The sequence below is a fragment of the Eschrichtius robustus genome, chromosome 14, assembly GCF_028021215.1.
Source record: "Eschrichtius robustus isolate mEscRob2 chromosome 14, mEscRob2.pri, whole genome shotgun sequence".
Taxonomy (NCBI): Eukaryota; Metazoa; Chordata; class Mammalia; order Artiodactyla; family Eschrichtiidae; genus Eschrichtius; species Eschrichtius robustus.
Window position 1 is genome coordinate 7985783 of NC_090837.1, and position 24611 is coordinate 8010393.

At 52.9% G+C, this 24611-nt stretch overlaps 1 protein-coding gene and 1 pseudogene across 2 annotated transcripts in view; both read right to left on the bottom strand.

Moving 5' to 3' along the window:
- Positions 1-635: 635 nt before the first annotated feature.
- The window catches only part of BCL7A (BAF chromatin remodeling complex subunit BCL7A), a 29723-nt gene continuing 5747 nt past the window's right edge, over positions 636-24611 (bottom strand). Inside the window, exons 3-7 of one of the 2 annotated variants that reach the window (XM_068563567.1) lie at positions 22698-22779; positions 18876-18972; positions 14030-14197; positions 6724-6845; positions 636-3561 (exon numbers count right to left, since the gene is read on the bottom strand). In XM_068563567.1, coding sequence (XP_068419668.1) covers positions 3490-3561; positions 6724-6845; positions 14030-14197; positions 18876-18972; positions 22698-22779 — 541 coding nt within the window. In that variant the 3' untranslated portion in view covers positions 636-3489. Of the gene's footprint in view, positions 3562-6660; positions 6846-14029; positions 14198-18875; positions 18973-22697; positions 22780-24611 lie in introns of both variants that reach the window. The other variant, XM_068563566.1, reaches the window with a different exon arrangement.
- LOC137777088 (U2 spliceosomal RNA) lies at positions 15744-15946 on the bottom strand (annotated as a pseudogene).

The window sequence follows — 24611 nt, forward strand, 5'->3', positions numbered from 1 at the left end:
TCGCTAGAACAATCGTCCCACCCCCATCGGCAGCTCACCCAGGGCCCGGTTTCAGGTGCCAGAGTTGGAAAAGGAGGGACTGCACAGAGAAGAAAGGAAAAAGTCCACTGGGGCAGGGAGTCTGAGCTGAGCGAGAGAAAGGGCCTGAGTTGCTGGGGGTGGGCGGTGGGGTGTGGGAGAAGGGCCCTGGGGCGGTTCTGCCTCCAGCCTAACCGAGAGTTAAGACAAGTGAAGACAAAGCTGATAGTGAACTGACACCTCAGAGTCCCTGCCATGGGCCAGAGCCTCCCAAAGTCAGGGACGCAGCAAACTTGTGTCCTGGGCCAGGACCCAGGCTGGGGGGCCGGGCGTAGCTGTAATTTACACCGGGGCTCTGACTCGGCAAGAGGCTGTCTGCATAAGGTGGCAAATAACACCCGCCCACAGCATCCAGCAGGTGCTTAATGATGGCAGCTATGATGACCGACCGACCGTGGGAGGCGGAGGCCACAGTGCCTGCGTGCAAGTTGTGTACAAAGTCAGGGCCACGTGGCCGTGCAGGAGACGCCAGAGCAGCCGGTGGGGGACCTTCTCACCATCCACCGGATTTTACTCTGTATCATGATGCTACGAAAATCGCATGGTGTTCATGATTTGAGTTTTTATTTTCTGAAATGGAACCATTGTACATTGTACAAACCGTATCTACTGATGGAATAAATAAGTGAAAAATTATACTGCTGTACAACACACCAAGAACGAAAAATCGTAAGGAAAAGAAAAAATTAGGTAACAGTGAAAAAAGGTCTTTATACCTCTAAGCAGGTCCTTGGCTGATAACGAACATTCCGAACCATGACATCGTTGGTAATGGGAGGTCACCACCCTATGAGCCGGTCTACCGCCTTCGGGTTACGGGGTAAGTGCCAGCACTTTGTGGAATGTCTATGCAGCATCCCCAACTTCAAGTTCTTCGGGGAGTTAAGTTTGCCCTGGGAGCCCTTGAGGCCGCGGGGCCTGGTGTCCGCGGAAGGCATTAGCTTAGGACCCCCCGCCTCTGGCTCGCCGGCTGAAAGGTCTTAGATTCTGTGGTGGGACTGGGGGCGAGGGGTGGGGAAGGGCGGCTCTGAGGAGCGAGCCGCGTCGGGGAAGGAAGCACGTCTGGATTTTTGCAGTCTCATCATCCCGCGTGGAAGGCCTTCCCGGCCGGCGTGGATGGAGTGCAGGGCCGCTGGCGCTCTGCCTGGCATGGCCGTGGCGGGGCCCCGTCGGTCCCCGACCCCCGGCCCATTCCTACCTTCAGGCACTTCAGAGAAAAACTAATGACAGCCTCGTATCCTGGGTGTCCTCTTACGTTCATCCTCAACCGTGTCCACTCCCCCTTGCCTGTCGAGAGGACCCTGCTGTTGCCACGGATGTGTGTGTGCGATTCTCCTTCAGCTGTCTTGCTTGTAACCTCTCGTTTCCCAAAAAAGAAGAGGAAATAAATATCCAAATTCATCTTTCATCCAAATGGAGTTTTGCTGCAAAGGAAAAAGTTAACTCTAACTCTATAGGGTCTGGAGGTAAAGCCGCCTTGAGATACGCGGAGAGGTAACGCAGGACCCAGTTCTCCACAGAACTGCCTGCCTGAGGGGCGAAATTGATAAGGATTTTTTTTTTTTTTAAGACAGAAACCTTTCGGCATCGCTAACTTCAACATTAAGATTTTCGAAGTTCGTGTTTTTTTTTTTTCTTCCCTTGTTTCAGGAGACATTTTTGCATGAGGTATTTGAAATTCAGGAACATTTTGATTCTTCTTGAAGTGCAGGAAATAGATTGGCTCCCTTAAAAAACAAATAAGAGCCTCACCCTCAGACACTCTTAGAAAATGGAATCTGGCAGACACTCCCCATGGTGGTCAGGAGAGAGATCCACATGTGAAAAAGGTGGTACCTGAATATGCACCAATTAGCCAAAACAAAAACAAACAAACAGAAAAAAAGAATAAAACAACCAACGAAACCCGGAACCCTCCCTCCCCGCCATACAACTCAAAGGGAGTTGGAACTCCAGTGCAGTAAAGAAAGCTCAGGAAAAGGGTTAAGGTCTGAGGAGTCCGTATAGGAATTAAGAGCAAACCAGGCCTCAGAACCAAACAATTAGGCAGTTTGTCCAAGGTGGGGGGGGGGGGGCGGCATCTCCATTTTAGTGAGAGAAAGCTGTCCCAGTGCAGGCAGGGGATGGAGGCGGAGGAGGGACCCGGCTGCCCCTTTCTGGAGGAGTGCAAAGCTCTCCAGTTCCTCGGTGCCTCGTTTCTGGCCTTCGAGGTCCAACCCTCAAGGCCCGCTCCCCCGTGGCAGCGTCTGGGAGCGTCGGCGCACCCGGGAATGAGACACGATCCAACTGTTGGCTCTGGGAGTCGGAACGGTATGTAGAAGCAAGTGGAGTTTGGATTTTGGCCGACTGCAACCTCGCCTCCTCTGCAGGTGGGGACGCCTCCTCTGCAGGTGGGGACGGGTGGAGCTGGGGGGAGGGCGGCGAACAGAGGGCAGCAGGTGACAGTGGATTTGAAATCCAAGCGACGTCCTATGAGAGAAAGTTCAGCACCAGCTATTCCTGCCGTCTGCTCCCAGCCTCCTCCGCCCCTTTATCGTCTTAAGGAGACAATCCTGCAGTCAGCGGCAGAAGCCAGTCCGTCTTCGGAGGTGTGGGAGAACGCGGTGTGGTGGCGGCAGAGTAGGAAGTGCCAGGACAATCGAAGGGCTCTGTGGAAGCCCTTGGGGACAGTGCCCAGACATCGGAGACTCCTCGGACCCTGGAGGCTGGTGCTGTCCCCACCTGGGGCTCAGGGTGTGTCCCTCAGCCCCCTGGACCAGGAAGTCAGGCTGCCGGGGAGGTCCTGCTCTTCTGCAGCCTCGGGCTCTCCTTCTCCCTGCCTGGTCCGCTCCAGCTGAAGTCCTGGGGCAGGGAGGAGAGAGATGTGAGGACCGGGGCAATGGCTGCCTGAACTGAACCAAGAGGGCACTTGCAAGGGGAGATGCAAAACAACCAGGAAAACATGCCAGAGGTCACCTCAAGGGCACAAGGCACAAAAAAAGAAAGTGGAAGGAATCAGTTGAACAGTGAAAAGCCCCGATGAAAAAGCGAATTCCTGATCGGTACCACCCTCAAATAGCTTACATCGTTAAATAGAGAAGTGGAAAAAAAAAAAAACAAAAAAAACAATACAGCAGCAACACAAATGTAATCTTGGCTTCAGAGACAGTGTGCAGACGCTCCTGAGCTGTCGACCCCGCCTTCCCCAGGACAGTCACTTCAAGATTCGAGTGTTTTGCTTCACAGCAGAAAGTTCTTCAGTGTCTGAGAAGTTACGCCGTTCTAGGTTTTCTTGGATTTGCACTTGGTAAACTTGAAAAGTTAGTAGTTCCCTTCGCACCCAACAGGGATCCGCTCGGGTGAGGTTGTTCTAGAATTAAGCCTGCTGATGCATCTCCCGTGAGAAGTGGATCAGAGGACTGAACTCGGTGTCTACATCTCCTCGGAGTTTTGTTGCGACGCCTCCAGTTTCATCTTTTTGGAGGGTGGCACTCCTTCCAGATCCTTGGGGGAAGGAGAAGAAAAGAGAAACACAGGTTGAGACCACAGGAAAGCGACTCAGGTCAGCTGGGAGGTTGCAGATCAGCCCAGGAAGGACCCAAGGGTGGGCGTCCGCGGTTCTGACCCTGTGACCCTTTCGTGGACTCAAAAAGGTTCATGGACCCATGGGGAGCCTCACACCCAAGCTGCTCCTGTGTCCACCAAGCCCATGTCACTCATGTCTTCCAATCTCTCATTAGCTGCAGGGTAATTATATACGCAGTTTCGGGTTTACCTCTGCAAGCTCGAGGGCTAGACCAACCTGGCCGTGTTAACAACTGCTCATCCAGGGCTCAGCACAGGTGCCTGGCCCGGGGCAGACACTCAGCACTGTGGAATGTACACAAGTCTGTTATTCTGGGGGAAGGGTCGACAGTTGCCACCAAATTCCCAAGAAGTCCCAGGACTCAAAAAAAAAAGAAAGTTCAATGCTCACTCGTCTGCTTCTCCCTCGACTTTCTCACGCCACCATCCCAGGCAGCTCCAACCTGACCCACCACCCGAATCCAGCTCCTGACTTCGCCCGTCCTAACTGGTGCTCCCACAGCTGGCGACAGCACCACCGTCTGCCCGGGGTACAGTGGACCCTGGAGCCCTCCCTCCTCTCCGTGCCCCCACGCCCTCGGCCCACCCCCTCTGCCCTCCGCCTGCCACCCCGTCCACACCTGAGCCTCCAACCCTCATCTGGCTGGTGCAGCAGCCGCTCCACGGCCGCCCTACCCGGCCTTGAGCGGAGCCCGAGAGATCTTCTCAAAGTAGCGATCACACGTAGAATACTGTCCCACTGGCCTCAGAAGAGAATCCCAGCTCCTCGCCAGGCAGAGAAGGCCTCCCTCTCTCCCCTTCGTCCCGCCATCCTCTTCCTCGCCCTCCTGCTTCGGCCTCCCCTTGTCCTCAGGGCGGCTCCTGTCTCCGGGCCTGTGCACCCTCGGTTCCCTCTGCCTAGAAAGCCTGCCCTCGCCACCCTAACTTCTCACCCCTCCCACTCCTCCCCGCTTACGCCATCCAGGAGGGCACTCTGCTCCTGTTACGCATCTTCTCACTGCCCCGCTCCCGTTCTCCTGCGGCATGAACCGTGGCCCGCTTGCGTCTGCTGTCTCCCAGCTGTGTCTCTGCGCCCCCGCCCCGCCCCGCCGACCCCATCATGAGCCCCGCAAGGGCCGGGGGACCATGTCTGCTGGCTCACCCTGGCTACCTCGTATCTGGCTTACTGCCCGACACACAGTGGGTACCCAATAAATGTGAAACAGAGAGCCCCGGGCCTTGATGTAGGATGTGTATGAGTTTCTTGAGGAAAACCCCGAGAGCAGGTACGGCAGGAAGGCACCCCTCCCTTTTCCTTATGAAAGTGATAAAAGCTCAGTCTAAACGTAACGGGAGAAAGCGGGCCGCCGTGCCTTCCGCGGAAGGTGGATCCCATTCAGGTGAAGTGTCTGCAGAGCACTTGCATGGGGGGCGCGGTGGGGGACAGTATGTGAGCTTGGGAGCGGACTCTGGAGACAGGAGGACTGTCCTGCATAAGGGAGAGAGCAGGAGGGAGGGGGTGAGAAAGGGGACGGGGAGCCTTTTTTCTTTTTTAAACAGGAATGGCTGAACATCAATGTCAAGCTGTTTGCTTTAGTGCGGCGTACCCTTCGCCTTGCTCACAAACCTAGCAGCTCTGGAGAAAGGTGGCGTGTCTATGTGAGCATGAAAACGGCAGAAGAGGTCCCATTTCAGGTCTGGGTCCCCGGAAATGGGAGTGGGGGTGGCGTGTTAGAATGGAAGACCCCTGGACTTTTCAGATGTCAGTGGAGAGCATTACATGCCCCCAGGGTGTGGATCAAGGTTTCAAGCTGATCTTTCCTCCGCTGAGTTCAAGAGGCCAGGAGACCCCAGCTGCTTCTTGGTTTTACCAGCTCTATCTACATGAGGCTTTGATTTGTATCGTAGTATTAATCAAATGGGCTCGTGCTATGCTCGAGGCTCTGCCTTGTGTTTTTCATTTCACATTGTGAGAATATTTCTTTGTTCTCTATCTGTACCTGGGTCAACACACTCTTTTTAACAGCTGCATAGCAGGCTGTTTTATCCATGACCCCAGGTTTATTTAATCCTTCTGATACACTTAGGTTGTGGTTGATTTTCCGCCACTGCAAACACATCTTTCATCAACACCACCTCTGTGTCTTTGGGCCTTTGGAAGGGTGTTCTATAGGCTGAAAGGGGGCTGCAGATACAAGGGTATGGAGATGTGAAAATCTGAGAGGCACTTTCCCTTGCGGAAGGCCTGGTTGAAGGCTCCCCAGAGTACAGACAGACAGAAGTACAGACTTCTTTCTGCTCCTTGTCAATTTCTCCCTAGGTGTGAAAATACTCAGCAAAGTGGAAACAGTTTTATTAGTTGAAGTTTTGATACCTGAGTCCTCAGACCTCTTAGGTAAGCACAGAGGGCTGACGGTAAAAAATCACCATGGAGGCCGAGGCAACACTGGGGCATCTCGTGCGCGTACCTCTGTGTTAAGTGTGCTACCCACATTCTCTCCTCTCGCCCGCACCCTGGCCCCAAGACAGTTCCGTGATCCCATTTTAGCAGCCGGAGATACTGACGCTCGTGTGTGTCAAGTGAAGGATCTGGGATTCGAACCCGGGACCTTGCCTCCTGTCCACAAAGCCACCCGAGCCTGCACTGTCTGATTCAGACCAGATTCTGGCAAACAGTAATGACCCAGAAAGGGGTCCGAGCAGGGCGAGTGTTGTCAGTTGTGAAATTCCAAAGCATGATTCATCCGGCATTTAGGATTTTGAAGTCTTATCTTCCCAGCTCTGAGGGAAGTTGACTTTGGGTCACTGAGACCGGGCAGCGCTTCTGTGGACCCGAATAAACAAAGTGGTGAGGCTGAGGCTGGGATAAAGGACCCACCCCAAGGGCCAGACCCGTGTGTCTCCTCCTTCACCATGGGCCCCAGTGACCAGCTCAGACACAGAAGGATGCCCACGAATCCCGCTCAATGAATACCAGACAGTTCCAATCGTCCAAAGAGCAAACAACGAAACAAAACAGCAGAACACCTTTTGACGTACCCCCGACACCCCAACGGGCTCCTGGCCGATCTGGCTGCCCCTCTGAGACCTCGACCGAGGTACCTGAGAGATTGTGGAGGTCTCTGCAGCCAGACCCACATCTCCAGATGGCTGCCGTTCTACTTGCTCTGAACTGTTCATCGAGTTTTCCATTGAAGACTGTGAATTCTGCTCGTCAGAAGCATCTGAGGGAAAAAGCAAGACGACAGAAGCTGTTTTCAGACACGGGAGATGCGGAGCCAGATGGACCAACTACTAAAAATACCTGGAATTGGGTAGTTTTGTGGCCAGGCGGTCTGTCAGGACTGCAAGGAGCTGGGAAGCCTCTTGCTTATTCTTAGGGTTCTCATTTTAAGCAGCCAGGCCCCACTCTGGCCCTGCGGCCTCTGACCCTTCCCCTTGCACACCTATTACCTACCAAGTGCCCTGAGAGCCCACCTAAAGGATGCTACAGGATGCTTTGTGCTGCGTACACATGGCGCCCTCTGGTGGACACAGCCCGCTCCAACCATCATGGCTGCTGACTCCTCCCTCTTCCTTTAGGGAGCCTGTCTTCTCCAGCTGGGGAATCCACAGAGGTAACTGCCCCTTTGTAAACATTTCTCTTAATAATATGGATATTTTTCTGATTGTCATTGTAAGAAACAGAAAATACAGAAAAAAAAAATTTAAAAAATTAAAAAAAAAAAAATTAAATCACCAACTATCTCGCCATCCCCAGCTACCACGCCACTAACATTTTAGAGGATTTAGTCCCATCTTTCTGGATGTTTTCTCCCTACATGCATACAGTTCTACACTCTCCCCAAATAGGGATCTCATAGTATTTTGGAAGACTTTCTCCAAAATACATGTCCTCAAAAATTCTGTAAATACAAGAGCCTACAAGATGGCTGCATAGCATTCTATCAAGCAATCACTTATTTAATGAGTCCTGTTTTGCCAGTCATTTGAGCTGTTTCTCATGCATCGGTCTCCCTGCTCCCCCCCCCCCCCCCCGCCATGTTCCTTTAGCAGAAGGAAGGTGCAGGCCTCAGCAGGTTGTGTGAGGTGATGCGGCTTTGGAAGAAGGGGGAACGGCTGCTGTACCTGAAGCTTATTTTGGGCACAGAGCGCATGGAGGGAGCAGCCGCATCGCGCCCAGGGCCCAGCTCTGCTTGCATTCAAGACACCAACAACATATGTCACCCTAATTTGTAAAAAGCGCACTACAATACTCAAGAATGCCTTACTTTCTGGGGTTTCTGAGGCAGAGGCATAACAAAGGGGAAAAAAATTCCAGGCTTAAGTTTTAAAGCAGGCAAGCAACATGGGGAAATGGGGGAAAAGTAGGCAGCACTCCAGGGCTTGAGGACAGCGGGGCACACAGGGCTGGGGACAGGGCAGGAAGGAGCTGCAGCCCTCCTCCCAAGGAGGCTGACCCTCAGCCCGTCCGTCCCAAGGGAGCTTCGGTTAACACACGCTCTTACTTCCTCTAAATCAGCAGTCCTGATTGCTCAGGGCAGTGCCAGGAAACCCGACACGCCGCCAGGGTCTGAGCTGGGTTCTCCTGCCGCCACGGGGAGGGTCAGGGGTCCACCTCACTGAGGCCCCTGGGCTGCGCCTACCAGCTGGTGTCTGGGGCGGGGGACACAGGGTCTAGAAACCAGCCTGGGTTCTAATACTGCCTCTGCCACTTGTTCCTGGGTCTCAGATCCCTCACCCTCCGTAAAGTCAAGGTTGACAGTAGCCGCCCTGTTGAGCCGCTGTGAGGATTAAATGGAAAGACAGAAGTATCCAAGCAGCAAAATAATCCCAGGTGGGAGTAAATGAGGGATTATCTAGGGCAGAGAAACAAACTCCCCATAAACCTGACATATCTTTGATATTTTTAGTTTTACCTTTAAAATCCATGTAACAGCAGTTCCTCAAAAAGTTAAACATAGAATTCCTGTACGACTCAGCAATTCCACTTGTAGGATAGACCCACAAGAACTGAAAACAGGTCCTCAAACTGACACCTGTACACAAATATTCACAGCAGCACTATTCACGACGGCCGAAAGATGGAAATGGCCCAGATGTCAATTAACAGATGAACGGATAAACAAAATGTGGTCCATCCACACAATGGAATATTATTCAGCCATAAAGAGGAATGAAGCACTGACACAGGCTACAATGTGGATGAACCTTGAAAACATGATGCTGAGTGAAAGAAGTCAGCCAAAAGCCACATATTACACGACTCCCTTTATATATATGAAATGTCCAGAAAATGTTTCTGTCTTTGTCCACAGAGACAGAAACCAGGCTGGTGGTTGCCAGGGACTGGGGGGAATGGGGAGTGACAGCCAAAGGATACAGAGTTTCCTTTTAGAGTGATGAGAACAGTTTGGAACTAGACAGAGGTGATGACTGCACAACATTATGAATGTGCTAAATGGTACTGAACTGTTCACTTTAAAATGCTTCCTTTTATGCTACGGGAATTTCATCTCAATTTAAAGAAAAGAAAATATCCATGTTAACCTTATATTCCAGTTCATAATACATGTTTGCTTTAACAAACCTTTGCAATTGTTATCGTCCTCCTTCTCTGTGACTACAGATCCTTTTCTGCCCTACCTGGTGGGCTTTGCAGAGTGGAGAGGAAGGTAAGGGCCCGGTTGCAGGCTTAGAAATCATGAAGGTGGCCGGTCACCCAGAGAGTCACACTAACCCCTTGACCGGCCCAAGAGCGCGGTGGGAACTGGCCTTTGAGCTGGCAGAGCGTTCCAGGCCTCGCTGCAGCGGCCTGATTCTCTTAACCCAACAGCACTGGAACGCGCTCAGGGGAAATTATTTTCCGAGGGCCTAAATTTAGTCCAGGGAGTTTGGACATTATGTCATTCCCTGAACTCACTCAGCAGTAAACAAGTTCAAAGCAAGGTCAACAGCTGGCGACCAACCAGCCCTGTCCCGCAGGCAGTAGGCCCCAACCTGGGAAGGCCCGAGGGTCCGCCTCTTGCCCTTCCCACAGGAGCTCGGCAGCCCCGGGCCGTGGGCAGGCGGGCCTGGCCGCCAGCGCGGTCCCGCCGGGTCAAAGCTGGGCAACTGTGCCGGCCCAGAGGCCAGGCCCGGCCAGGAGGGACCCCGGTGTGGTTCCCACCTGGACCTGTGATGGGGCGTGGGGTTGTGGATGGTAGGGTAGGTTGTGGAAGCACCGACGCCAGACATAATCCCGCAGCAGAGCTCTACCGGACCCTTTAGGGCAAAGGAGCCGCAGACCCCAAACATGGGAGAAACGAGGCCATGGCCATAAAGTAAGAAGCCACTGGGACTTCCTGGCGGTCCCAATGCAAAAAAAAAACCCAAAAAAAACAGCAGGCAAGAAGCCAGGAGTGGTCCGCACCGGGCCCCGCAGGCCCCGCCCCCAGCTCCCCCAGGATCGCTCCGCCCTCCCGCTGCCCCACCCCCACGAGCCCCGCCTCCTGAGGAGAGGCAACTTTTATTGGTCTCAGCTTATGAACGAGGAAGCAGGAAGGCACACAGGAGGTGATGCCGCTGGCCTGAGGCCACTCGGCCAGCAAGGGTCGGCTCGGATGTGACTAGCTCGTCCTGTGTCCACGGGGCCCCGTCCCAGCACCTCCCCCCGCCAGGCCTGGGCGGGGGGCCCCATGGGGACGAGAGGGGATGCCCACGTGCTGTACACGGGAGAAGGCGGCGCCAAAGTCCCTGGGACAGAGTTCTCAACTGGGGACGATTCTGTCCCCTGCTCCCCCAGGGGACATTTGGCCCCATCTAGAAACATTTTTGGTGTCACGACTGGGGGTGGGGCATGCTACTGGCATCTAGTGACAGGGGTGCTTCTTAACACCCCGCCACGCACAGGACACCCCACAGCAAAGACTCATCCGGCCTCACATGCCCACAGTGCCCAGGCTGAAAGGCCCTGCTCTGCCGTTCCGCCCACCGGCTCGCTGGAGGAAGACCCCGCAGGGCCTACGGAGGGCGTGCCCTTCGTCTCCACAGCCCCCTTCCAGGGCCGCGTCGTACACACCCACTCACACCTGAGCAAAGAGGCAAAGAGGCGTGCACACAAGACTCCCCTCCAGCACTGTCGGTGTAGGAAAAAGACAGAAACAACCCAAATGACCACCAACGCGGGGACTATTTAAATAAATCATGGCACATTCACGTCATTGAATGATAGGCTGGTAAGGAAAATAAGACAAATCCGTGTGTCCTAACGTGGAATTATCTCCATGGTGATGGCTAAGTGAAAGCGTTCTAAAGAGAAAGGTTATCATCTCATACAGATGCTTCTAGGTGCAGACTACCTCTGGAAGGCTTCAGAACAGACTCAGCAGTGGTCCGCCCTGAGGAGGGGGAGGACCCTGGAGAGCTGGGGGCGCACTTCAGTCTGCGTCCTAATTCATGGTTGTTTCCCCTGTGTAGGGTTACCTGCACCCCCTGCACAGAGGTGCTCCTGGCACATGGGCATCTTCCCCCGCAGGTCCCCAGGCACTGCCCTGCAGTCCCTTCTGCCTGGGTTGCTCAGTTCCCTCCTACCTCTGCTCATCCTTTAAGACTAAGTCAGACAGCACCTCCTCTGGAAAGCCTTCCAGGCTCCCTTTCCTTACTGCATCTCACCGTGAGCTCAAAAGCCCCCTTAGGGGCCGGGCAGTGCCATGAATGAGTCAAATATTTAATTCAGACACAAATAAGCTTTGTAAAGAAAATCTAAAGGAATATTCTCTTCTTCCTCAAAGAAATGTGCATTCCCCCAACCTCTCAGCCTTTTACTTTTCCACTCTTACTAGAGGAAAAAGGTTCAAGAAACATATTAACTTTCCTTTTAAATCAACAATGAGAAAAACAGGGAATTCCCTGGCGGTCCAGTGGTTAGGACTCTGCGCTTTCACTGCCAAGTGCCCGGGTTCAATCCCTGGTCGGGGAACTAAGATCCCACGAGCCACGCAGCCAAAAAACAAACAAACAAAAACGGAAAACAACAGTGATCTCCCGTTGTAATACATGGCAACTGCCTTTGGCCTCAGCGTCAGGGAGACAATAGGGCGTGGTGGGGAGTGTGGTAACTGGTGAATGTAGGTCCTCTTGGCCCTCTCTGGAGAGGCAGCCACATCTCTGCTCTAGCTGGTTGCTGCTCAATGGAAATGCAGGTCCAGTATCGCCAGATCTTCCCACTTTTCAAGAGAGGCTGGAAATCGATCTTATTTTAAGTGAAACTGCTCAACTTTTAAATTTCGGCATCGACAACCTGCTGTAAAGCACAGGGAGCTCAGCTCAGTGCTCTGTGATGACCTAGATGCGGGGAGAAGGAGGTCCAAGAAGGAGGGGATATAGGTATACATAGAGCTGATTCACTTCATTGTACAGCAGAAACTAACACAACATTGTAAAGCAATTTTACTCCAATAAAAAAAAAAAATTTCGGCATCGAGTTCCAATTAAAAATAAAAACACCACTGGGCTCCATGGTCACACCCGCACACCACATGCTTGATCTAGTCTGTCTGCGACCTCTGTAGACTGTAATTCTCAGCTTCAATGCTTGTCTTGCCCATGAGTTCTTGGGAGTCAGGAGTGGGACTCAGCTGACTGTCGCCCAGGACTGGCATGGAGCTTTGCATGGGGCTGACGTGGGTGAAGTGTGTGGAACGGAACGGAAGGGGATGTGAATGAACTCCACAACACAGGACGGTCTTCTCCCAAGGAGATGCACGCCCTCCCCAAGCATCTGGAAGCCTGGACTCCAGGCCAGCTGCCTTGCCCCACTAGGTAAGAGCATATCAGCCCGGACCTCTCCCTGGAACCCCAAACTCTGCACTCGGGCATCTGCAGGCACTCCAGATGGCCCTGGCCCTGCCCCTCCACACTCCGCTGGCCCCGCCCCTCCACACTCTGTTGGCCCCGCCCCTCCACACTCCACCGGCCCCGCCCCTCCACCTCTCCCATCACAGGTGGCGGCAAGGCCGTCCCTCCAGGTGCTGAGAGTCACTCTGCACTCCCCTCTCTCACAGCCCACACACCACCCATCGAACACACTCTCACCTCTGCCCCCGAAACACACCTCGATATTAGACAATCAGGAACTACTGTTCAGTTTCTTAGATGCAATAATGGTCATCGTGACTACATAAGAGAATGTCCTTATTTTTAAAAGATGCATGCTGAAGTGTTTAGAGACAGAACGTCATAAGGTCTACGACTCAATATCAAATGGCCTCAGAAAAAAATACTTTTAAGCAAAGCAAAAACAAAAAAACAAAAAACAAAACCAAACCACAACCCCCCTCCAACAAAAACCAAAAACCCCAAAACATTAAACGTTAACAACTGACGAGTTTGGCTGGTGGGTATACAGGAGAGTATTATACTATTCGTTCAATTTTTCTGTATACTGGAAAATTTTTCATTTAAAGAGAATCCAGAGGGACTTCCCTGGTGGTCCAGTGGCTAAGACTCTGTGCTCCCAATGTAGGGGGCCCGGGTTCGATCCCTGGTTGAGGAACTAGATCCCACATGCCACAACTAAGTGTTTGTGCGCTGCAACCAAGACCCAGTGCAGTCAAATAAATAAACATTAAAATAAATAAATAAATAAAAGACTCAAGATTAAAAAAATAAATACATAAAGAGAATCCAGAAACCTCAAAATAAACAAACCTATACATACACATATACATGTATACACACGTCCTCCACAATCAGACCCCTTCTTACCACCTCATCAGCCACCATCCTCTCCCATCTGGACAACTACAGTAGCCCCCTCGCTGGTCTCCCTGCCTCCGCCCTGGCCTCCCCATTATCTGATCTCAATCACGGCAAAGGTGATCCTTCATATCACGGCATTCAAACTCCCAAAGGCTCCTGTCTCACTCAGCAATAAAGACCCGGGTCTGTGAAGTGGCCTATGAGCCCTGACACTCGAGGTCCTGCCTCCTCTCTGACCTCATCTCGCTTGTTGAGACCCTCATGCCTTCTCCTCCAGCCATGCTGAGCACGCTTCTGCCACAGGGCCTTTGCACTGCCCCCAATGTTCTTCTCCCACCTGGCTTGCTCCCTCCCCTAACCTGAGCCTCATTTGCTCTCATGTCAACTTCTCAGTGAGGCCTTCCCTGACCATCCTATTTAAAATGCAACCCTACCCCACTCCCCTTTCTTACTTTACAATTCTCCAAAGCACTTATTTTCCAAATATTACATTGTATGATTTTTTTAATTGCTCCTCAAGAATACGAGCTCCAGGCATTACCTTTCTTCTACCGTCACCTTCTGGGGGCTGGCACTTGGCAGGACCTCCTTAAAGACCCTTCCAACTGCCTGGCTGAAGGCTGGCTGGAGAGAGGCCCCTCCGAGCCCGGCCCCTGAGGGCACATACCTTCGGCCCCGGGGAGCTCCTTCCCATCGGCCTGGGCCTCGTCCGCCTTGGCGTCGGTGCCATCACCGGGCGCGGCCGAGTTGGGCTCGGGAGCAGGGCTGGAGTTGCTGCTGTTCTCCTGCTTGATGGGGGAGGCGTCTGCAATGGAGCTCTGGTTGCTGTTATCGTCTGCACGGGGGGAACAGAACCACAGCGTGAAATGCCGCGGGTGCTGACTCAAGGCATGGGGGTGGGGGGGCGGCTCAGTCCCCCTGGCCTTGCTGCCCGCAGCCCTACAGGATGCTCTCCCGGGGGAGGAGACCCCTCTTCCCCCTGAGGTCCCTGAGCTGCCCACCCAGGGCCGCCCCACATGTCCTGCGCGGGGTGGAGGCTGATCTGAGCTCCCCCTCCCCAACTCACTGAGGGGACTCCTGTGTTAGCGGCAGCCGACCGCAGACGGTGGCCCAGCACATTAAAAATCTTTGGGCCAAAAAAAAAAAAAGGGGACTTCCCTGGCAGTCCAGTGGTTAAGAATGCGAGCTCCCACTGCAGGCAACACGGGTTCGGGTCTGATCCCTGGTCGGGGAACTAAGATCCTACATGCCACGCAGTGCGGCCAAAAATAAATAAATAAAACAAGATCTTTGGGGGTCACGTGAGGTCTCGTTCTGGGTGAAGAAACCAGCCATCCTGTGGGCCTGGCTCTGAAGCACTGCAAAGGCCAAAGCGTGGTCCCACAAGGCAGCACTGTCAAACCGTTTCATCGGATCTGATCCAGCTCTGGACCAATTCCACTCGATACAAAATAAAAGAGAGAGGGAGAGCAACAAGTTCACAACAGAAAGTGGATATTCTATAGGACAACCGACCCAGGCTTTCCAACACGTCAATGCAACTAAAGAAAAAAAAATAAAAGGAGGAGCAGGGAAGATTATTGTCGTATTACAGATTAAAGAAATTTAAGAGACCTAACAACTAGGCATGACGTGTGGAGTTCATCTGCACCCTGTTGTGAATGTGCCAGCTCTGAGAGACATTTGGGGACAAATGGGGCATCTGAATACAGTCTGGAGTTTAAAAGTAAGGAATTAATTTTGTTAGCAGTGATAATGGTACAGTGGGTAGACAGAAATGTCATTTATCAGTGATGCGTGCTGAAGTGTTTAGGTACAGACTTAAGTATCATGATGTGGGGAAATGTACTTTAAAATCTTCTAGCATGGGTTGCATACAATTGTCAGAATTCCCTGAATTTTACACTCGAGAGCTGTGCATTTTTTTACTTGTAAATTGTAGTTCAATTAAAAAACTTAACACATTAAAAAAAATAGATGAGGCAAACGTGGCATAACATTATGAAAACCTAGGTGGGTAGGCATATGGGTTTCATCATACTATTCTCTCTACTATTCTCTATTATGACATTTTTTTCATAATAAAAAGGAAAAGGGGAAGAAAGTTAGCTGGGCAAGGGCATTAGGGGTTGAGCTGGGGAGCCAAGCTGGGGATCCTGGGCCACATCCCCCCCTTGCCCTGGACACCCTTTCTTGGGCACAAAGAGTCATCTTATTTTATTATTATTATTATTATTATTTTTGGCCGCACGACAAGGCTTGTGGGATCTTAGTTCCCTGACCAGGGATCAAACCCGGGCCCTCAGCAGTGAAAGTGCCGAGTCCTAACCACTGCCAGGGAAGGCCCCACAGTTTGCCTTTTGATACTGAGTTATTCCCCAAGGGGGTGCACCATTCCTGGGGGTACTGCAATACCAGGTCGACGTGTGGAGGGGACACACATCCACACATAGCAAGCTCCTATTCCAACTGCCTGCTCCAAAAATCCGTTCCATATATTGTCCTTGGATAGAGGACGTATCAGATATTAAACTGATAAGAACAGATACTACACTTGATCTTAGCCGAAAGGCCGAGAAGCGAGCAAAGAGTCATTTTAAACTATGGATACCCACGTGGTGTTACCCTGCTTTTCTGGGCCATGCTGCGCACCTGGGACCAAGGCCATTTTTGTAAAAATGAGAGAGAGAGAAAGAAAGAAACAGAGACAGGGAAGGAAGGAGAGGAGAGAAAACGAGAAGCACATCGACACATCCAGGGCACCCACTACATGCTGGGCACCAGGCCAGGGCATTTACAGTCACCTCGTTTAATCTCAACAACCTCCCAGATGGGGAAACTGAGTCCCAGCAGCAGAGCCCATGGCTCGGGCTGGTCTGCCCAGCCCCAAACCCCGAGTCTTTCCTCTACCTCAACCTGGTGAGGAAGCGGCAGGCAGCCCTGCAGCCCTGACTTGGTAAATTGCATCTTATTTTAAGTGTACTCTGGGGCGCTCATTACACAAAAGCATCAGCTCGTGAATTCTGGGACTTAAAAAAAAAAAAAAAAGATATAAACTCCCTCGATTTACCTTTCGAGAAAATCTCAGCCTCCTTCCTATGCCAAGATACATGGCCGTGTGTGTTGGAAACACAGAAGGCAGAGGCTCAACCTATGGGTCCCAGCATTAGGTCATGCTAATTAAGGACAGTAAGCGCTAATGTTTAACAAGTCAGCTGCCCTGAGCCTTGCCTGGTAACCTGGTAACGGCGTGACCCTGATGCTTGGGCTGACCTCAGGTGGATCCTGGAGACTAAACAGCTGGATGCAGACGCCCTGTCCCTTCATGTCCTCCTGTGCCCGTCCTCCCGCCTGTAGCCTTCCAGATAACTCTAACCAGGCCCATAGCTTTCCCTGAGCTTTCACTCCCTGCAGTCGGACTTGGTCTTTCTTGGCTGCACATGTACTAAAATGGAAGGTGAGCATGGTGCCTGAGACGGGGACCTGGGTTGCTCAGTGTTCTAGATTTTTCTGGGGTGTTAGGTCTGGGCTAGCGGCCATGAACTTGAATTCTGCCTCCTCCAAAGGACCGCAGATGCCAGCACTGGCATTTATGAACTTCCTAACTCTGGACGAGTTACTTCGCCTCCTTGAGCCTTAGTTTCATCACCTGTACAAAGCTGGCTCGTCACCAGGATTAAATGAGGCAGTGCCCAAAACGGGCTTAGCAAGATGCTTGGCACACTGTGACGGCTTCTTAAATGTTAGCGACTGACACGCCAAGGCCTTTAAGGGATTATCTTATTCAATATTCATAACGACCTTGTGAAGTAGGCATTACCACCCCAAGGCTACGTGTTCAATACCTAGCCCAGGATCGCGCCATGACGGGTAGATCCTAGGAGAGTCACATTAGAATCCAGGTGGGATCCTGCCCTCTGCTCGAGAAGGTTCTCACCTGTAATTCTATGAATTAACTGAAACTGAGCCAGGCCAGGGGCCTCCTCGGTCCCCAGAGAGTGGGGCTGCTGACCAGTGACAGAGGGACAGGGTACGTCCCAACTCAAATACCTATTTCTGAAAATGAAATGCATCCCGACTACAATTATATGGCCAGTTGTTGGTGTGTGTGTGTGTGTGTGTGTGTGTGTGTGTGTGTGTGTGTGTGTGTGTGTGTGTGTGTGTGTGTGCGTGAGACACTTTCTTGACACGTTAACTGTCAGCGAACACCCCCCCTGTGCTCGCTCCTCTGAAGCCAATTCAGCAACAGGCAAGACTCCTTGCCCTTGGAGCTTGTGACTGTTTTCCAGACTAGTCAGTTTGGGCAAATGTGGAAGTTTGCTGGCCTCCCTTCCCCCAGAGTAAGACAGCCCCGGACCTGGAGGGTTAGGAACTAGATCCAACCAATATCCCCTCTTGAGTTACTTGTTTATTTATCTAACATCACCTTGTTGTGCAAAAAGGCTTGGGGGGTCAGAAGTACAAAGACACTGAAACTGTGATCAAGACAGAGAAAGGCAAGTGCTGGGAGCTCTTAGACCGGCAGGGCCAGGCAGGGGACAAAACAGGAGGTGAGCCTGGTGGGCCTGCAGAGGCCATGCTCTCCCCGCAGGGACAGCTGCTTCTGCTCCAGCGGGCTGCGGCCTCGAGGACGAACATGCCCAAGGGCTGGCGGATCTGATTTCTCAAAGGATGGGAGAACTGCAGATTTTCTGATTTATAAATATCAGAAACTCAATTTTTTAGAAACTTCTGGTTCAAGTCTCTGAGGTGAGAAGTCAGGTAGTGGTTTTCCATGGCGGGGAGGGGAATGACCGGGAGGGGACGCCACGGGGATTGCCAGGAACATTCTGTCCTGATTCGGGCTGGTGACAAAGGTGCGTGCAGTTTGTGAACATCTCATGGAGCCACACACTTACGATTTGTGCCTTTCCTCAGATAAAAAGGTAAAAAAAGAACCCGCCAGCAGCATCAAAACAACTGTAGACTGGCTAAAGCATGTCACCAGTCTGGATCTGATCAGTGGGACACTGGTTACAACTTTTGAAATAAGACAGCAAAGGAAGTTAGGCAGTCGATGTAGAAGGGCAGGTCCCAGGGTCGCAGACTGATTCACATGAAGTCAGAAATCCAGTTAGAGCTTCCCAGTAGCCCAAGCGAAATAGGAAATAGGAAGTAAGAGTCATTGATATGCTAAGTCAGGCCCAGGAGGGAAAAAGATAAGATTCCCCCCAAAAACTTCCTGGGCACATGGGACTAACAGAACATGTCCTGTGACATTTGTGTCACTGGGTGAGAAGGAGGTCTTATTCAATGTCTCTGGCTCATTTTATGCTTCTTGGCTTTGCTGCTCTGGGAAAAGCAGCTTCTTCTCCTCTGCTGAGCCTCCTCCTTGGCACAGAAGCCTCCCAGTCCTGCCCAGCCCTCCTACCCCTCGACTGGAATGTGAACAAACCTGCTGGTAAAACAAAAACACAACCAAGTGCTGCGGGCAGGAGAGGGGCCCGGCTGGCCGCTGGCAGCGGGGAGCTCACCGTGCATGTCCATCATTCCCGGGGAGGAGCTATTCTCCGGCGTGGTCACCTCTGAGCCACACTTCTCATCTTTGCCCTTTTTCTTGTTCTTGTTTTTCTGGAGGAGAAAAAGGATGCAGAAACCGAGTCACCAACTGTGTGTGTGTGCACACGCACGAGTGAGACCCTGGGGAGCGGGGTGAATATTTTATTCCGCTGACTCATCCTGGAGCCCCCAGGGCTCTGGAGGGCTCCACTGGCCCGCATGTGAACACGTCCCATGAGGAGCCTCACCTGCTTTGGAATCAAGGAGCCCTGTGGAGGGGAGGCTTCCGGGGCTGGGGGCAAGGCTGCCTTGCTTCTGCGGCCAGCCCCGCAGGCATGCAAACACCCTGGCTGGCGGGAATTTCCTCTGGGGAAAAGGCCATGGTCACCCTGCCCGAAGCAGGTACAGTACAGGGCTGCCAGGTGAGGGATGGAAAAGACAGCTCACACATTTCCACTATCTTCAGGCCCCTGGGACTGCCTTCCTCAAAGGCAGTCAGCTGACTTCCGGCCCGACACTGGGGACCAGGTGAGGAGGGAAAGCCCAGGGGAGGAGGGCAAGGTCAAGGGGATGTTTTTTGTACGTGCTTCCATTTTTGGAATTGTGTGGAAACAACCTGTGTCCATTGGTAAAAGCCTTGTTAAACACATTACAGTACATTCACTCAACGCAGTGGGATGCAACAATTACAGAGTCCAAGTACAAGCTCTTCCTGTACTAATATGGAAGGATCCGCAGAAATATCCACATATTAAAATATTTCAGTATCTCCAAGATGTATAAAAGAAAGGTGCAGAACATGTGAACAGGATGCTTCCACTGGTGGTAAAGGAAGAGCATAAATGAGCGTGTGTTTGTATTTTTGCGTGCACAAGCTCTCTGGAGGGATAAACAAATACTGGTTGTCTCCAAGGAAAAGAGCTGGATGGGGTTGGAGGTGTTCAGCGGGGATGGGAAGCAGATGTATAAAAAGATAAGACTGTAAAAAAAAGTAACACTTGAAGAATATGCCAACCTATAGAAACAGAAAATAGACTGGTGGTTTCCAGGATCTTGGGGAGGGTATACATTTTGTTTTCAGGGTAATGAAAATGTTCTGGAATTACAGCGGTGATGGTTGCACAACTGTAAATATACCAACACTGACTGGCACACTTTAAAAGAGTGAATTTTATGGCATGTGAATCGTTTTAGTTTTAAAAAAGAGTTTTAAAGTAACAGTTGAATTTTGTAACATGTTCTACCTATTTAAGAGAAGACAATTTTCAAGAGTTCTGAAGAAAAAAAAAAAAGATGTAACTACGTCATTATTGGGTGTTTGAAAACAAGAAAAGAGGGAGTTCTGTTGGCGGTCAGGTAGTTAAGTCTCCACGCTTCCAATGCAGGGGGCGTGGGTTTGATCCCTGGTCAGGTAACTAAGATCCCACATGCCGCGCGGCCAAAAAAAAACCAACCAAAAACAAGAACATGAAAAGCTATCCCTTCCCACTGCAGATTACCGGCCACAACCATCAGAGATTCGGATTCAGCTATCCAGGGTGAGGCCCAGGAACCTGCATTTTGTTGAGACTCCCAGGGGATCTAATGCTCAGCCAGGCGTGGGACCCACCACCCTAGAGAAAGGGGGGAGGAGTATTGTACATCTTGGCTCAGAGATGACAGCGAATTAGCATCCGAGCACTGTCTGCACAGCTGTGCTGAGCTAAGTTCTTCCCATATGATATACTGCCTTTGCTCTGTTGCAGAAACCCCAGGAGCTGGATGTTACTGTTCCACCGCACAAAAGAGGGAACTAACCCAGCAAGGTGGGGTCACCTGTCTGGCATCACAGGTTAATTGGGGGTAGTCTGTCCAAATCCAAATCTTGAGGTCTTCGCCCAGCCCCAGGCTGCCCTGTCTTTCCTGACAGCCCATATATTACATTCTCTCCTTCATCACAATCCATTTGGCACTTCCCTGATGTCTGTTTCATGCTATTCTATAATTATCTTCCCCCAACAAGATTATAAATTCCTTGAGAGCAGGGACCACGTCTTCTCAAATGCAACCGGCGTTTATACAACACCTAATGATGTGCAAGGCGCAGACGTGGGCAAGAGCCAGGAGCTGCCTTCGAGGAGGCTGGCTGCACTCTGCTCTCCCTCCGGAATGGCCGGCACCAAAGGCCAGGACAGTCTATGTCGGTGCCTCTGGGGAAAGCAGCCCTGGTGGCTCCACGAACCAGCCCAGGCAAGGACCAGAAGGGATGAAAAGCCCCCACGTTCTCAGCCCAGCACCGACCCACCCAGGGGCCGCATGTGATCAAAGGGTCAAGAATGGAGCCTCAGCCCTGCCAGGAGACCCAAGACTTGTGGGGCAGGTCACTGGAGACTGTGGAGGGAGGCTTTATCCCGCGGTTTTTTGTTTTTTTTTTTTTTGGCCACGTCGCACAGCATGCAGGATCTTAGTTCCCCGACCAGGGATCGAACCCGTGCCCTCTGCAGTGGTAGTGTGGAATCCTAACCACTGGACCGCCAGGGAAGTCTCTGCCCCGCCTTATGGCCCCTAGAAACCTACCAATCATGCCCACTGTCACGACTGGAGGCATGTGGTCAGTGTGAGCTGAGCCATCCTTGCATAGTAGGGAAGGCACTCAGGCAGGAGGAACAGCCCATGCAAAGGCCTGTCAGTGGGACCATTCTGGATTTTGACTGGAAATGAGAGCAGCTGACCTGGGGGTCTTTGAGGGTAACTGGCCTGGGAGCCACCAAGCTGAAAAACTATCCGTGATGCGGGGCAGGCCTGTCATCAATGCCTCCCTGAGATCGAGCACAGCCACCAGGGCTCCCCCTAGTGGTCACAGTCACCGCCCCTCCCGGAACCCTCCCGTCAATGGCCCCTGCTTCTCCGCACCAAACTTGCAGCTCCAACCACCAGAAGGCTCTCCAAGAGTGGAGAGAGTATGTGCTTTGGAGTCAGAAGACCTGACATTTGCTGTGTGACTCTGGGGAAACGGCTTCGCCTCTCTGAGCCCGTGTCCTCCCTTGTCCAGAGTGGATAAAGAGCTCAACTCCAGGGCCTCCCTGGTGGCGCAGTGGTTGAGAATCTGCCTGCTAACGCAGGGGACACGGGTTCGAGCCCTGGTCTGGGAAGATCCCACATGCCGCGGAGCAACTGGGCCCGTGAGCCACAGCTACTGTGCCTGCGCGTCTGGAGCCTGTGCCCTGCAACGGGAGGGGCCGCGATAGTGAGAGGCCCGCGCACCGAGATGAAGAGTGGCCCCCGCTTGCCGCAACTAGAGAAAGCCCTCGCACAAAACGAAGACCCAACACAGCTAAAAATAAATAAATAAAAATAAATAAATTTAAAAAAATAATAATAACAACATAAATAAATGTAAAAAAAAAGAGCTCAACTCCACAAAGTAATGCCTGGCAGATGGTCAGGTGCCAAGAACGTCTGCAGGTACCGCCACGCCCACCGCAAAGCCATGGTGCCCAGGGCCTCAGGGAGGGGATACCTCTGCACTAAGCAGTGTGCCCACTGGCAAACCATGGGGCTGTCAGCCCCCAAGAGGTGACTTACAGGGGACATTTCCCACCTCTCTGAGGGCCAAACTCTGGGGCTGGATGATGGGGGGAGGGGTAGACACAGGTCCAGCAGCCTCTCCAGCCCTAAGCTGGGTCCTTCTGCTGCCCAAGTGGCCTTGGCCCCAGGGTCCCCGCATGGTGGGTGGCCGTGGACAGCCCCCTCTCCCTGTGATGGGAGGGAGTGTGGATGGACAGCCCCACCCCAGGGGACCGGCCCCACATACTCACATCGTCAACCTTTGGCTCCGTCACAGGGACCCACTTGTAGATTCGCAGGGATGTGTCACCCACAGTCACCCACTTCTTCTCCCTGCAGAGGACGAGGAAGAACCCATTACCAGGGGGCTTCGGGGGCAGGCCCCTGCTCACGCCGGTGGGGGGCACAGGCCGCACTCCCTTGGAGCAGCTGTGACACGGTGACAGCTCCGGGCAGGGCTGAGAGAACATCTCCGCATCACACAGACGAGGGCTTGAATCCCAGCTCTGCCGCTCGCTCGCCGGGGGCCCCTGGGCAAGTCACTTCACCAGCCTGAGCCTCAGTTTCCCCATCCGCTAGACCACATGGGGTCGTCAATCTCTCCAGGCTGCCGCGAGTGAGACAAAGTGTGTCGACAGCTTCCTCGTGCCTGGAAGAGAGCGCCTGGTAAGACTGGAGGGGAGGGCGGGGCTGCCACTGGGATGATTCCTCTGGATGGAGGGAATCAGCCCCGGTTCCTCCAGCCTTCACCCCACAGAGCCGGCGAACTGGGCCACCCGAGCCCCTCTGGGCAGCAGAGAGGGCTTCAGACCAACAGGGCATTTCCTCCGTGGGGGTGGGAGGGTCTTCCCTAAGGGCACCCAGGGGCTCACCCTGCCCCCTGTCAATGCCTCCGAGGTCGTGGGAAGGGAAGCAGGAGCCGACAGCATGAGTAACCACCCCAGGCTCTTCCGGGCAAACGCCAGTTAGATCAGCCCCGGGGAATGGAGAGTAGGGGGGAACCTGGATGCCCAGTGGCCTCGGCCCCAAGGGCAGTCCCCAGATGCTGAAACCGAGGGGCTGCGACAGGGAAGCACAGCCCCGTCTGCGGGCAGCCGCGGCCGGGAGGTTGCCTGCCCCGAGACCCTATGCCTCGGTTCGGAGACAGGCTTCAGTTCCAGGGTCTCAGCTCCTAACGTCTGCACAGCTGCCCCCGATCCACCCCCAGCCGCATCCTAAACTCCTGGGGCACAGTGCCCAGGGCCCCGCAACGGCCAAAGGCAGGTTGATGGTGAGAAGCAGATCACAAGCCACAAGAAGGAAAGGGGGTGACTGCTTTCCACTAAGGGTAATGATGATGCTAATTACCACTCTCTCCCCCTACCTCTCTGCTTCGAGCATCGTCCTTCTCTAGCTATATCACCACAGCCTCCCAACTTCGGTCCTCGACCTCTGGCAGCCTACGAGTCAGGTCCTGTCACCTCCTGCCCCTCACACTAGGAGTGACAGCCAGAGGCCATGTGCCTGAGGACACCACGGCTAAGGGAGAGCCCCCCCCAGAAGGAAAGCTGGGGTTTCAACCAGGGAGCTGGGCTCTGGAGTCCACGATTTGACGGGACAGCCAGACGTACACCTGCTGCAGGTGGCATAGCAGCCGGGAGTCCTCAGCAATGTTAGCGACACGGGGTCCACCAGAGCTGAGAATTACGTGTGGCTGTGGGCGCCTCGTCCAGCCTCCCCACCAAGACCTTGGCCTTGGGTCCTCTCCTCCATGGGCAAGTAGCCCTCCCAAGCTGGTGGGACACGTTACCGCCACCTGGCACCCCTTCACCACCGGGGGTTCCGGGTGCCCAAGCACACTCAAAACCAGCTGACCCAAATCACGGACACTTCCACTCCCCAGACTGTGCCTGCTCGGGTCCCAAAGTCCGAAGCTAGGGCCTGGCTTTTCCTTATTCTACTATGACCATTTCTAGTGCCTTCTGTGTTCTAAGCACTGTACACACTCTATCTTCCCATAACCTCTTGTGGCGGTAACTGTCACCTTTCCTGTTTGACAGATAAAGAAACTGAGGCAGGGGGAGGTGGAGTCATTCTCCCCAGAGCCAGTGTTCCAATCTCCAGGCCACACTGCTTCTTGCAGCAGCCTCCCCTGCCCCATCCCTGCCCCGTTTAGCCCTGAGAGA